Below are 15,512 nucleotides of genomic sequence, written 5' to 3' on the forward strand. Positions count from 1 at the left end.
ATATGGTTGCTATATTCTCTTCAAGTCTTTTACTTTGAACCTTTCTGTTAGTGTTTTTGCTATTGCTTATGAATAGTTTATAGCTGGATTGTTTTTTAATATTTAAAGTTTGTACATTTTAATAAGTGAATTAAATCTATTTACATTTATTGTGATTGCTAATATATTTTTGATCTTTTTTTAAAAAACACCTTTAGCATGCTTTTTCTTGTGGTGTGCTCCTTTTCTGGCTTTTATTCAACTGATTTAAAAAATTACTGTCTTTTTTTTTTCCTCTCTTACTGTGGTAAAATATACATAACAAAATTTACCATTTTAACCAGTTTTGTGGCATTAGTAAGTACACTCACATTGTTGTGTGTGTACTGTGGTGTATGTCACCACTGTCCACCTCCAGACCCTTCCCCAACTAAAACTCTACCATTAACCGCTAACTCTCTGTTTCTTCCTCCTCCAAATCCTACTTTCTGCCTCTGTGAATTTAATTACCCTAGTAGTTACATAAGTGGAATCATACAATATTTATCTGTTTTTGACTGCCTTATTACACTTAGTATAATATCTTCAGGATTCATCCATGTTGTAGTATGGACTCACTTTTAAAGTTCCTCTTTTTTTACTCTTGTTGCCTTGTAAGTTATTTATTCTATCATACAGATTGCTTTTACAGTTTTCAACATGAATACTTAACAGCCTAAACTGAGTATGTGTCTCTCCTCATGAACAATAATTGCATTTTACAATATTTTAATTCTGAATATTTCATCTCTCCCATGCTCTTCTCTAATTCCACCTTACTTTTAGCTTTCTTGAAGACAGGCATTAAAAAATGTTTAAAAGTTAATATTTATGTTGAGCTATTACAAATTTATTGACTTACCATTGACTTATATGGCTTCTTGCATCCTTTTCCTTCAGTTCTATGTTTCTTTTGTATTAATGTACACTGTTTATATAGCACTTTCAGTTTGGATCTGTAAGTAGTAAACTACCCTTGTATATCTTAAGGCCTCTTTGTCTTTACTCTTAGATGGCATTTTACCTATGTAATTTTGTAGTTGACTGTTATTTTTCATTGTAGGAAGAGGTCATTCGCTTGTTTTCTGGCACCATTGCTGCATTTGAGAAGTCTGGGATTTGTTGCTGCTTTATTATAATCGTTCTTTCCTTTTGGTTGCATCTTACTACTTTTTGCTTGCCTTTATTTTGCAGTCTTGCTATAGTGTATAATATGAGTAAATTACCCTGGCAATCTGAAAACTTACGTGTTCAATTTTGTTCAATGTCCTTTTTTCCTTTTCTTTCTCTATTTAATTGTATTTATCTGTTTTTGGCCGTGTTCGGTCTTAGTTGCTGCACACAGGGTCTTCATTGCTGGGTGTGGGCCCTTGTTGTCGCTCACCGGAGCACAGGCTCAATAGTTGTAGCTCACTAGCTTAATTGCCCCGTGGCATGTGGGATCTCACTTCTCCAACCAGGAATTGAACTGATGACCCCTGCCTTGGAAGGCGGATTCTTAACTGTTGGACCACTAGGAAGTCCCCAGTACATCTTTGAATATCGTCTTTCTTGCTTCCTCTTCTGAGACTGATACTTACTGATACTTCAGTGTGTTAAAGCTTCTCATTCTGTCTTCAATGCTTTCATATTTTCCATCTCTGTTTTTTCATGCTACATTCTGTGAGGTTGTTTCAGATCAAGAATACTAATTTCAGATAAAGTTTACTAATTTAGTTTTGCCAGAGCATTCTGCTTTATAATCACATTTTCATTTCTAGATTTTCTGATTCTTTTTGAAATTCGTGTGATGCTCATTCTGTCCTGTTCTTCTTAACTTTATTTCTGCACTTTGATCCGGAGGCCTGAATTTGCCTATTTGTTGTGTCTACTGAAAATCCTTCCTGTCTTGGATGGCTCATTTCTTTATATAGTTGTAAATTTTTGACTTATAAGCTTATCATCTGTGGAGTTTGTTGTTTTGTGTTGTGTGTGTGGAGGGTCCCTGTAAGGGAGTTCTGAGCTCTTCCTGAACCCGGCAGGTTTCTGTAGAATGAGCCCTGTGGTAGGCTGGTTTCTTGGCCTGGGGCCCCTGGACTGTTGGGTACAGTGATTTTTGGAACTCATACTTGTGATGATGGAGTTTCGTCTTCTCAGAGGTTATTTTTTTACCTCTTGACTTCTGGCAAATGGGAGACTTCTATTTCAGGGACTGGAAATGAGAGTTCATGTTATTCCTGTGTAGTTTTTTGGTGGCTTTGGTATATTATGCATCTGACTCATTTTCAATTTCTTGTCTCTTAGTTTCTTTCAGGAACACCGGCTCCAAACCCTAAGTCTTACATCTGGTTTTAGTAGCCCTGTGAGTTGTTTGGCCCTGTAGCTTGTATCTAGCCTCAGGGAATTTCCTGTCTTGCTTTTGGGCTTGCCAATTTGTGTGTGTTGTATTTTGCACAGTTTTTCTACATATTTGGATTGAGAGATAAGTGCTGCTGCATCAGGCCTGTCTGTCATGTTCACTGGAAGATCCGTGACACATTTGCTCACTTGTTACATCCTGTAAAACAAGTGTAACTCACTAAAACATAGAAGTTTCTGAGTTCTGTCAGAATCATATTACTAGTGATTCAGCTGTGGTGTCGTTGGGATTTTTCACCTCACTCACAAAGCACTGTGTCAGATGTATAACAAGGATATATCAGTTGACGTCATTAATGGCCCTTTGCAGTTTGATTGATCAGAGTGATTTGATTGCCTTGGGCTATAGCACAGTTCTTCCTCATCATTTGTTCTTATGGGAAAGAATCACTGCAGTGGCCCAGTGTTGTTTTCTGAGTTTAAATATGTCTTGGGATAGAGAAAAGATTCCTCATCTTTTCTTTATTGTTTTTTCTTTTTAATTCTCCCGCACCACATGGCTTATGAGGGTCTTCATTCCCCAACCAGGGATTGAACCCGGGCAGTGAAAGAGCCAAGTGTTGACCACTGGGCCTCCGCAGAATTCCCAAGATTTTCTTCATTTTTTTTTTTTTCTTCAAGTGATCTAATCTGTGCCCCTTGGCATGTGGGATCTTCGTTCCCACATGCCTGGGCACCAGGGATTGAACCCACGCACCCTGATTCAAAGCACAGTCTAAACACTGGACTGCCAGAGAAGTCCCTAGTGATCTAATCTTCAGCTATCATAGCCGAGTGGGCAAATGCCCAAAGTTCTGTCTGTAATTCAAGAATTCCAGATCCGCATACCCAAAAGGACATTTCCATGCAAAGATTCCACTGTTATCACAGCTTCACCTTTGTCTTTATCTAGTGTCCTCTTTCTGGCATCACAGATCAGCCTTCCTCTTAGGTTTCCTGCTTCTGTCTATGCCCTCACTGTCTTCTCAGTAACCCAGACTCAGAAGCTGAGTTACTCCTGACTTCTTTTTCTTCTTTTACATGCAGTCAGCTGCTAGATCACGTTACCACTTTCTCATAGTAATCCTATCTTTTCTCTTACCCTGACAGAATCAGGGTATATATTTTAGTTCACAGTCTCTCATTATCTCCTAATTTTCCTCTCTGATCAGTCTGTTTATCTTATCTATTTAACTCAGACCAAGGTCTCACCTTCTTCTTCTCCTTTCTCATCCTAAACTTTTGGTGAAGTTCCACAAAATGGCTTGTTTGTATGGTCGAGATATTTTTCCTTTAGGCATATTACGACATAATTAGAAAAAGAACCAGAAATGTATTTCCCAGTTTTGTTCTGTTTTAAACAAGTTAGTGAGTCATTATGAAATTGTGTCTGTGGTGGTCAGGGAGTAGGGGAAAGGCTGAACCTAGAGACTGGACTTAGTCATTAACTAATAGAATGACTTTGGATAAATTACTTATTCTCTGAGCCTCAGTTTCATCATCTATAATATGAGGAGTTGAGTTAGGTGATTATATTATAGTTAGCATTTATTGAGCTCTTTATTTGTTCCAGGAACTGGGCTAATGGTATTTTCATGTATCGTTATTTGTAAAAAAATCCTTTTTATTTGGAAATAATTCTCAACTCACAGAAAAGTTGCAACGGATAAAATAAATACTGCAAAAATACCCTTATCCCATTTACCCAGATTCAACTATTGTTAACATTTGTTAGCAATGGAAATATATGCATTTATGTTTATGAGGTGTATCGGACTGCAGTTTTCTTTTCATGTGAGAATAATGCTGTTCTTACAGAATGAATTAGTGTCTTTGGGTTGCTGTAGCAAAATAACACAGATGGGGTAGCTTATAAACAGCAGAAATTTATTTCTCACCATTATGGAAGCTAGAAGATCCAAGGGTCCTGCATGGTAGGATGAGGGCCCTCTTCTGAGTTGCAGACTTTTTTTTTTCCCTTGGCTTTGCCGCATAGCATGTGGGATCTTAGTTCCCCAACCAGAGATTGAACCTGTGTCCCCTGCACTGGAAGTACAGAGTCTTAACCACTGGACTGCCAGAGAAGTCCCCTAAGTTGCGGACTTCTTGTTGTACCATCACATGGTTATAAGAGCGCTGATTCCATTCATGAGGTCACTAATAATCCACTTCATGCCTTAATCACAGCTCAAAGGTCCCACCTTTGAGTACTGTCACATTGGACATAAGGATTCCAGTATTTGAGTTTGGAAGAGGTTGTGGGGGACACATTCAGATTATAGCAATTGGAAACTATCTTTTCTTTTTAGATTTTCTGAAAGAGTTTTTTATAGAATTGCTATTATTTCTTCCTTAAATAGAGTTCACCTATGGAGCCATCTGAAGTTGGAGATTTTTAATTATAAATTCAATTTCTTTTATAGACTTAGAGCTGTTTAGGTTATCTCTTTCTTCCTGGATGAGTTTTAGTAGTTTGTGTCCTTTTCATCCAGATTGTCAAAATTATTGTCATAAGGCTGTTTATAATATTTATTTCCTTATCTTTTTAATATTTGTAGGATCTGTAATAATGTCACTGCTGTCCTCCTGATACTGGTGATTTGTGTCTCTGTCTTTATTAATCTGCCTAGTCGTTCACCAGTTTTAGTAATTACCTGAAAAATCAGCTTTTAGTTTTTTTAGCTCTTCTTTATGGTTTTTCTGTTTTCTGTTTTGTTGATCTCTGCTTGTTTTTATGATTTTCTTTCTTACGCTTGATTTTGGTTTAATGTGCCCCCTTCTTCCCATTTTTCTCATGATGGAAGCTGAGGTATTTATTTGAGACGTCCCTCTTTCCTAACGTAAGCATTTAATGTGTACAACAAAATTTGATGTATTTTTATTCTGTTCAAAATACCTTTATAATTTTTCTATTGCTTCTTTAAATTACTGGTTATTTGGAAGTTGATATTTAGTTTCAGTATATTTGGGAAATATCCAGAGATCTTTCTGTTACTGATTTTTAATGTTGTTGTTGTTGTGGTAAGAGAACATACCTTGTATGATTTGAATCCTTTTAAATTTATTGAGGCTTGTATTATGGCCCAGAATACAGTCTGTCTGGATAAATGTTCCACGTGTACTTGAAAACAGTGTATATTCTGCTGTGGAATGGTGGGTTCTGTAAATGTTGATTAGGTTGTTGGTGGATAGTGCTTTTCAAATCTACGTATATTCTTACTCATCTTAACTGATTTTCTATCCACTTATGCTAGCATTATAACTATATAGGGAGGGGATATTGAAATCTCTAATTGTGGATTTATGTATTTCTTTTAGTTTCACCAGTTTTTACTTAAGGTATTTTAAAATTCACTTTAAAAAGCACGGTATTTCCCTGGTGGCTCAGATGGTAAAGCATCTGCCTTCAATGTGGGAGACTGGGTTCAATCCCTGGGTTGGGAAGATCTCCTGGAGAAGGAAATGGCAACCCACTCCAGTATTCTTGCCTGGAAAATCCCATAGATGGAGGAGCCTAGTAGGCTACAGTCCATGGGGTCGCAGAGTTGGACACGACTGAGTGACTTCACTTTCACTTTAAAAGGCACAAAAAACATTTAGGTTCCTCTTGATGAACTGATTCCTCTGTTATTTTGAAATGATCATCTTTATCATTTCTGGAGCAAAGGTAATATTCTTTGCTCTAGAATCTGCTTTATCTCATAATAATATAACCACTCCTGCCTTCTTTTGATTGATGTTTGCGTGGTATGTATTTTTTCCTTTTTCTTTTAGCCAGTGTCTTTGTAATTCATATGAGTATTTTGGTAGGTTTGTTTATAGTTGGATCTTGCTTTTATGCAGTTTGTTAACGTCTGCCTTTTTGTTGAGTGTGTAGACCATTTACATTTAGTATGATTACTGATGTTATAGTTTAAATCTACTATCTTGTTGTTTTCTATTTGTGTCATCTATTCTTTGTTCCTTTTTTCTTATTCTGCCTTCTTTTGCATTATGGATTTTTTAAAAATATATTTTTTTCTCCTGTCTCTTAGTTTTAGTGGTTACTTTAGTATTTATTGTATAGATATTTAACATCACAGTTTGCCTTCAAGTAATACTATACCACTTTACGTATTTTAGGAACCTTATAGCAATAAACTTCCACTCCCCACCCCCGAGGTTTTTGTATTGCTGTTGTCATACGCTCTACTTCCACATATGTTACAAACGCCACAGTACATTGTTATTATTTTTCATTTAAACAGTCCTTTTAAGAATCTTTTTGAGAGATTTAAGAAATGTCTGGTGTTCTTTATTGCCTATCTGAAATTTTCATTCTGCCAGAAGGACTTTCTTTAATGTTTCTTGTAGTGCAAGTCTGCTGGTGATGGTATTTTAAAGCATTGGTGTGTCTGAAAAATTATTTCTCTTTCTTTCTTGAAGGATATTTTTCACTTGCTGCAGAATTCTTCATTGATAATTTTTTTCTTTCTGTATTTTGAAGATTTGCTCCTCTGTTTCTGGCTTCCATTATTTCTGATGAGATGTGTACTCTTATTTTAATCTTTGTTCCTAAGTATCTTTTTCTTCTCCTTTTTAAGGTTTTCTTTAAAAATTTTTTATTATGTATAAAATAATTTATAAATTATTTATCTTATTATTTATTTATAATTTATCTTATTATTTATTGCTGTGCTAGGTCTTAGTTGTAGCAGGCAGGATCTTTTAGTTGTGTCACTTGGGATCTTTAGTGTGTCCTGAGCAGAGATCAAACCTGGACCCACAGCAGTCAAAGTGTGGAGTCCTAGATTGTCAGCATTTTCCTAAGATTTTCTTTTTGTTACTGCTTTTCAGCAGTTTCATTACAGTGTGCCTTAACGTGATTTCATTCATGTTTCCTGTTGCCTGGGTTTTATTACATTTCTTGGGTCAAATTTGATAAATAATCAGCTATTATTTCTTCAAATATTTTTCTCTGACTTCTACCCTCCCCCTTTGGGGCCTATAATTTATAGTTTGATCACTTGAGATTGTTTCAAAACTTACTGATGCACTGTTTCTGTTTTTTTCTCGTTTTGTTTTGGATACTTTCTGCTGCTACATCCTCATTGTCACCAATCTTTTTTTTCTGTAGTGTTCGGTCTGTTTGGGTGTTGTTTATATTTTACATGTCTCTGCTTAATGTGCTTAATTTTCATCACATGAAATATACTTATATAGACATACCTTGTGCCTTGCTTTATTGTGCTTTGCATGGAATGTGTTTTGTTTTGTTTTACTTGAAAGTTTATGGCAACTCTTGCTCGAGCAAGTCTTTTCGCATCATTTTTCCAAAAGCATTTGCTCCCATCATATCTCTGTGTCACATTTGGCTAATTTTAGCAATATTTTAAACTTTCTTATTACTATTATTTGTTATGGTGATCAGTGATCTTTGATGTTACTGTTATGATTGTTGTGGGGGTGCCATGAACTGTGCCCAGATAAAACTGCAAACTTAGTAAGGGTTCTCTCTGTTCTGACTGTTCCACTGACTAGCTGTTCGCCCGTCTCTCTGCTCCTCCCTGGGACTCCCTGTTCCTGAGACATGACAGTATTGAAATTAGGCCAATTAATAATCCTACAATGGCCTCTTTAAGTGTTTGTGTGAAAGAAAGAGTTATGTGTTTCTCACTTTAAGTCAAAAACTTGAAATGATTAAGCTTAGTGAAGAAGGCATGTTAAAACCCAAGATAGGCTAAAAACTAGATCTCTTGTGCCAAATAATTAGCCAGGTTATGAATTCGAAAGAATAGTTCTTGAAGGAATTAAAAGTGCTACTCCAGTGAACACAGGAATGATAAGAAAGCAAAGCAGCCTTATTGCTGATGTGGAGAAATTCTTAAGTGGTCTGGATAGAAAATCAAACCAGCCACAACATTCCCTTAAGTCAAAGCCTCATCCAGAATGTGGCCCAGCTTTCTTCAGTTCTGTGAAGACTGAGAGAGGTAAGGAAGCTGCAAAAGAGAAGTCTGAAGCCAGCAGAGGTTGGTTTATTGAGTTTGAGAAGAGAAGCCCACCTCTGTAACATAAAAATGCAAGGTGAAGCCACAAGTGCTGATGCAGAAGCTGCAGCAGGTTATCCAGAAGATCTTGCTAAGATAAGTAATGAAGGTGGCTATAAACCATGGCCTTCTGTTGGAAGGTGCCATCTAGAACTTTCATAGCTGTAGAAGAGAAGTCAAAGCTCAGCTTTAAAGGATAAGCTGACTCTTACTAGGGGCTAATGTAGCTAGTGACTTTAAGTTAAAGTCAGTGCTCATTTACCATTCTGAAAATCATGGGGCCCTGAGGAATTAATGCTAAATCTACTCTGTGTTCTAGAAATGGAACAACAGAGCCTGGGTGAGAGTAGATCTGTTTGTAACAGTTTGCTGAACACTTTAAATCCACTACTGCTCAGGAAAAGAAAACTCAGAATATTACTGCTTGTTGACAATGTGCCTGGTCTCCCAAGAGCTTTGATGGAGATGTGCAACACGATTAGTGTTTTCATGCATCTGTTTCAACACAGCATCTATTCTATAGCCATGGATGAAGGAGTTATTTCAACTTTCAAATTTTACTATTTAAGAAATTTTGTAAGGATAAAGCTGCCATAGATAGTTACTACTCTGATGGGTCCTGGAAAAGTAAATTGGAAAGGATTGGCAAAGTAAACTGGAAAGGATTAACCATTCTAGATGCCATTAAGAACATTCCATGATTCATGGGAAGAGGTCAAAATACTGATAATAAATAAGCAGGAGTTTAAAAGAAGTTGATTCCAACACTCATGAATGACTTTGAATGATTCATGACGTTAGTGGAGGAAATAAATGCAGATATGATGGAAGCAGCAAGAGAACTAGAATTTGAAGTGGAGCTTAAAGGTGGGACTGAACTGCTTTAATCTCATGATAAAACTTGAACAAATGAAGAGTTGGTTCTTATGGATGAGCAGAGAAAGTGATTTCTTGAGGTGGAGTCTACTCATGGAAAAGATGCTGTGAACATTGTTGAAATGACAGCAAAGGATTTAGAATATTACATAAACTTAGTTGGTAAAGCAGTGGCAGGGTTTGAGAGGATTGACTCCAATTTTGAAAGAAGTTCCGCTGTGGGTAAAATGCTATCCAATAGCATTACCTGCTATGGAGAATTTTTCATGAAAGAAAGACTCTTTTGATGTGGCATATTTTATTGTCTTATTTTAAGAAATTGCAGTGGCCACTCTAGTTTTTAACCACCATCCTGACCAGTCTAGCTATAAACATCAAGGTGAGACCCTCCAGCAGCAAAAAAGATAATGACTTGATGAAGTCTTAGGTGATGGTTAGCATTTTTTAAACAGTAAAGTTTTTTTTTAAATTAAGATATGTACATTATTTTTTTAGACATAATGCTGTCACACAGTTAATAGACTACAGTGTAGCATAAACATAACTTATATGCGTTGGGAAATGAAAAACTTGGTGTGACCTGCTTTATTGTGATAATCACTTTATTGCAGTGGTCTGGAACTGAACCCACACTCACAGTATCTCCAAAGTTTGCTTGTAATAACTTTCAATAGACTCTTCAATAGTCCAGCCATGTGTCATTTTGGTGTCTGTTTCTATTTATTTTTCTTGTCATTATGGGTTAAATTCCTCTGGTTTGCATTCCTAATAATTTTTTATTGGATGACAAACATTTTTAACCTTGGATTCTGGATATTTTTGTATTCATGTTAAATATTTTTGAACTTTGTTCTGAAATGCAGATAAAGTTACTTAGAAATGTATCCTTTTGAGTCTTGCTTTTAAGCTGTTCAGTTCAGTTCAGTTGCTTAGTCATGTCTGACACTTTGCCACCCCACGGACTGCAGCACGCCAGGCTTCCCTGTCCATCACCAACTCTGGAGCCTGCTCAAACTCATGTCTGTTGTGTCAGTGATACCATCCAACCACCTCATCCTCTGTCGTCCCCTTCTCCTCCCGTCTTCAATCTTTCCCAGCATCAGGGTCTTTTCCAGTGAGTCAGTTCTTCACATCAGGTGGCCAAAGTATTGGGAGTTTCAGCTTCAGCATCAGTCCTTCCAATCAGGACTGATTTCCTTTAGGAGGGACTGGTTGGATCTCCTTGTAATCCAAGGGCCTCTCAAGAGTCTTTTCCAACACCACAGTGCAAAAGCATCAATTCTTCGGTGCTCAGCTTTCTTTATAGTCCAACTCTCACATCCGTACATGACTACTGGAAAAACCATAACTTTGACTAGACAGACCTTTGTTGGTAAAGTAATGTCTTTGCTTTTTAATATGCTGTCTAGGTTGGTCATAGCTTTTCTTCCAAGGAGCAAGCTTCTTAATTTCACGGCTGCAGTCACCATCTGCAGTGATTTGGAGGTGGAGTTTATGGTTCCTGTGTTTATTTTTATAAAGATACATAGATACATGTTTTCTTATTTCCTTTTCTTTCTTTTATGGAAATGGCCTATATGTGTTCCTTTCATTCATTCTTACTTAGTGCTCATAACAGTCTTTTTCCTTACAGTTCTGACATTCTTACTCAGGCAGTAATTACCCCAGGCCTAACAATTGCATTAGTTTCTTAATTAGTGCTCTCAGACTCTTCGCCATCTGTAATGCAGTGTTCAGATTCCTGTCAGAGTGACTCTAAAATACAACTCTGATAATGTTTGTTGTTGCTGTTTAGTTGCTAAGTTGTGTCTGACTGCAACCCCATGGACTGTGGCCTGCTAGGCCCCTCTGTCCATGGGATTTCCCAGGCAAGAATACTGGAGTGGCTTACCATTTTCTTCTCCAGGGGATCTTCCCGACTAGGAGACTGAACCTGTGTCTTCTGCATTGGCATGTGGATTCTTTGCCACTGAGCCACCTTGGAAGCCCCTAAGTTGTTTTCCACCTCTGTAAAAAATGAGTTGGCTGTATGCTGTATATGGTTCTGCTTTTGGTCTCTGTTCCATTTATACCTGTGTGCCTTTTCCTGTCAGTACCACGTTGTCTTGATTACTGTTGTATGGCCATACGGTAAGTTGTGAAATCAGGTGATGTGATATCCTGCAATTTTATTCTTCAGAACTGTTTTACCTATTATGGTATCTTTACCTTTCCATGTAGAACTGTCTTAACTATATCTACAAAATATTTTGAGAATTTAGTAGTAAATATATGAAACCAATAGATGAGTTTGGGGAGAAATGGCAACTGTGTTGACTCTCCCATTTTATGGATGGTATGACTTCTCATTTACTTAAGATTGTTTTTGATATTTTCATCAACAGTTTTGGGTTTTAGTATGCAGAGTCTATACATGACTTGTTAGATACGTACCTTAATTTGTAAATAGTATGGTGCTTTTAGTTTTGGTTTCTAATTGTTTCTAATTGTTGATTGCTAGCATATAGACAGTATTGATTTTTTTTTTTTTAATGTTGGCCTATATCCTGTGAATGTGATAAATTCACCTATTCTAGGAGTTTTTCCTTTAGATTCCTTGGGATTGTCTGTGTAGATTGTCATGTTATCTGTGAATAGGGCCAGTTATGTATGTATTCTTTCTGATGTGTGTGCCTTTTGTTTCCTTTTCTTGTCTGATTTCACTGACTTGGATTTCAGGTGATATGTTAAATAGGAGTGGTGAGTGTGGACATCCTAGCCTTCTTCTCAGTCTTAGTGGGAAAGCAATACAGGAGATGCTGGTTTGACCCCTGGGTTGGGAAGATATCCTGGAGAAGGAAATGGCAACCCACTCCAGTATTCTTGCCTGGAAAGTCTAATAGACAGATGAGCCTGGAGGATTGCAGTCCATGTCGCAAAAAGTTGGGCACCACTGAGTGAGTGAGCATACTCCGTCTTTTATCATTAGTGTGCTGTTAGCTATAGATATTTGTAGATGCTCTTTATCAAGTTGAGAAGATTCTATTCTGTTCCTAGTTTGCGGAAAGTTTTTGTCATGAATGTGTATTGAATTTTGTGAAAAATTATACTGTGTTGATGAATATATTATTTTTTACACATACCTCATTTTAATTGATATTTTTCATGATAAATGATATTGAGCACCTTTTCATGTTCTTACTGATCATTCGTGTCATCTTATGTAAGTTGTCTATTAAAGTTTTTCCCATTTAAAAAATACATTTATTTTTTAACAATGATAAGCTTTCAAAAAATTTTAAGTACAGTGCAAAAACCATCACTTTTCTGGAACTATTTTAGAGCCTTGTTACAACACTTAAATGTATAACTTTACAATTAAGGACATCTGCTACATGTTCTTTTTTTTTTTTTTTTTTTTCTTTTATAACTGAGATTTTATTGGTTGTTTTGAGGATCACTACACAGACATTTCAATTTGTACACAATTCTTCACATACGTACCAGAAATCTAAAATATCATGTAGTTGTGATTCTTAACAGTTATTCCAGTGACTTTCCAGCTTAAAATTTGGAGCAACTTTCCTTAACAGGATATCAAGTACCAATATCTTCAAATATTGATATGTTGTTACATCATAAGTCCCACTGATTCACAATTTAATATCATATACACTACATACCCAAACTGTCAATCGTTCACAGCACATTAACCAAGTTACTAGGAAAACTGGACTACCACGACCAAAGATGTTATAGTATAGTGCACAAAATTCTGACCAGGAGAGCCAAGATCAAAAAGTGGTTTGCTGTAGGAAATAATTCTACCAAAACAAAATGGGAAGAGAAGTAATTTAAAGTGTTCAAGACATTAAATGCACAACTGACTCCAAACTGCCATTTAGTATGCTTTTGTATTATAGGATATAAAAGCTACCCCCCATCTATGGAATGTTAAGCTGACACCCAAGACAATCAAAGCCTCCCATATCCAATATCCCACTATTTTCTGGTTGTACCAAAAAATAAACAACCAGCAAATGATTTCACCTCTTAAAAAAAAGCATTTACACTTAAAAAATGGGATGAGGTGGGATTCCCTCCTTTTTAAAAATGTTTCTAGAGCTACTAAAAAACTTGCATTTACAAAATAGTTGATAAAAATATTCCTCTGGATTGTACAAGAAGGGAAACAGGGACCACTGACAGGACTGAGTGTGTGGTTATTAATCAGACTTGGCTTCTTTCTCTTCTGCTTCATCAGAGGCTGGGCTCTCCTCGTTTTTAGTCTCTCCATTTTCTGCAGGCAAGTCTTCTTTAGTCTCTTGGTTGGCCACTTCCGCCTGTTTTCCCTTTGCTCCTCTTTTCCCTTTTGTTTGCACTTTTTTGTCTGAAGATTTATCCTTTCCCGCCGCCTTTTTTGGCTTCGTTTCCACTTTTGCAGGAGCCGGTTTTGCTGACAACCTCGCCGATCTCCTCTTGGGCTCCTCCTTCGCCGCCCCCTCGGCGGAGCTGACCTTCCTCTTGGGCATCGTGGCGGCGAGGCGGGCGAGAGCCGGGTGCCTGAGGGCCGCGGCGCGCCGAGAGCCTTCGCGAAGCTGAGTAGCCTGACCGCTGCCGCTCCTCCCCTGCTACATGTTCTTAATACATGTATCAAATTCAAAAAATTACATTGAGGCATTTTTGCCATCTATTCTTTGGATTCCATTTAAGTTTTGCTTAATTGTCCCTGTAATGTCCTTTATGTCTAAAGAATCTAGTTCAGAATTTACATGTTGTATGTAGTTGCTGTAAATCTTTGGTCTCCTTCAGTCTAGAAAAGTTCCTTCATCTTTCCTTGACTTTCTTGACCTTGACTCTTTTGAAGATTATTTCATACTTACTTCATAAAATGTGGTCCATTTTGGGTTTTAGGTTTACTCATGAGTCAAGCTATGCACCTGTATCAGGCACATCAGAGAAGTGACGCTGCTTAGTGCATCCTCTGTTTGCTCATTATTTTAACTTGTCCTGTTACTAAGGATGTCACTTGGTTAAGAAGCATCTGCCAGATTTCATACCTGTAAAGCTCCTCTTCCCCCCACTTTGAATAACTATTTTGTGGGAGGGGTTTGAAACTGTGTGTGATATACCATTCTAAATTTTGGTTTATTTATATCAATATGATATCCTAGTTTTCTGTTTCATTCATTGTGTTACAACTTATTAATTTATTTATGACTGCACTGGGTCTTCATTGCTGTGCATGGGCTTTCTCTAGCCACAGTGAGCGGGGGCTACTCTAGTCGCGGATGTTCATATTGTCCCTGGTTTGGCTGGTGGGAGTTTCGTCAGTCTGGGTTCTGTGTCCCTTTGACATATTCCCATCATTCTTGGAGTGATGCATCTTTCTGGCAAAAGATGGTTTAGGCTCACTGTGTACCTTGCCTGCCTTGACACTGGTTCTTTTATTGTGTAGTGGTATTTAGAAGCCAAGATCTAGGTTCTAGATATGCTTGCTGTCATTGGGGTGTTGTTGATCCCAGTTCCTCTCACTGAGAGGAGGCTAAGGAATATTTGCATATATTTATATACATGCCTCTAATATATCTCTTAATATATTTACTTGTTTAATCTTCCCAGTTTCTTAGATAATTAATCTCTATCACTGTTGCTGCCCTTCCCTCATGAACATGACCTCTTGACCCATCTTAGACTCCAACTCCGTCTCCTGCTTGGCCCCCATAGATGATGGACCCATCTGCACAAACTCCAACCTCTGCACCCCGCGCGTACACACACACACACACACACACACACACACACACACCCACCCTCCCTTCTTATATAAACACCCTCTTCATCCAACTTGAGCTTTGATTCACTGCCTCTTGTCATCCGTTGTTTGGGAGTTTCACCCTTCTTGAGCTCTCACTCCCACACCATACATGCTACCCTCAAATGTAACTACCTTCTATTCCCCACTCAGACTCTGACATCCTACTCTTGGCCACTGGGGCTCCTCTCTCCACCTTTCTCATACACACACACACCTAATGGAAGGAAGAAAATAGCAGCGCTTTCCTTTTTAAAGTTAAAGTATAGTCATTTTGGTTTTCATTTGTAGATTAAAAAAAACAATATGCTATGGGTATAAGTCCTTTGTCAGATACACGTATTGCAGATATTTTTCCCAGTCTGCTGTCTGACTTTTTTTTTTTTAAGATCTGCCCCCCCGCCCCAAAGTATGTGGGGTTT

At 37.5% G+C, this 15,512-nt stretch overlaps 2 protein-coding genes across 5 annotated transcripts in view; one reads left to right on the plus strand and one right to left on the minus strand.

Moving 5' to 3' along the window:
* Positions 1–15,512, plus strand: part of ASXL1 (ASXL transcriptional regulator 1) — a 66,353-nt gene that overhangs the window by 30,165 nt on the left and 20,676 nt on the right. The gene's annotated exons all lie outside the window — the stretch shown is intronic.
* On the minus strand, positions 12,732–13,829 carry LOC122681152 (non-histone chromosomal protein HMG-14). The gene has a single exon (XM_043882883.1). It carries the CDS (start codon positions 13,805–13,807, stop codon positions 13,502–13,504), a length of 306 nt encoding a protein of 101 aa, XP_043738818.1. The 5' UTR covers positions 13,808–13,829; the 3' UTR covers positions 12,732–13,501.

This window comes from Cervus elaphus, chromosome 23 (genome assembly GCF_910594005.1).
Source record: "Cervus elaphus chromosome 23, mCerEla1.1, whole genome shotgun sequence".
NCBI lineage: Eukaryota > Metazoa > Chordata > Mammalia > Artiodactyla > Cervidae > Cervus > Cervus elaphus.

Coding starts and splice junctions, on each gene's coding strand:
- LOC122681152 (XM_043882883.1), bottom strand. CDS start 13,807: ATGCCCAAGAGGAAGGTCAGCTCCGCCGAGGGGGCGGCGAAGGAGGAG.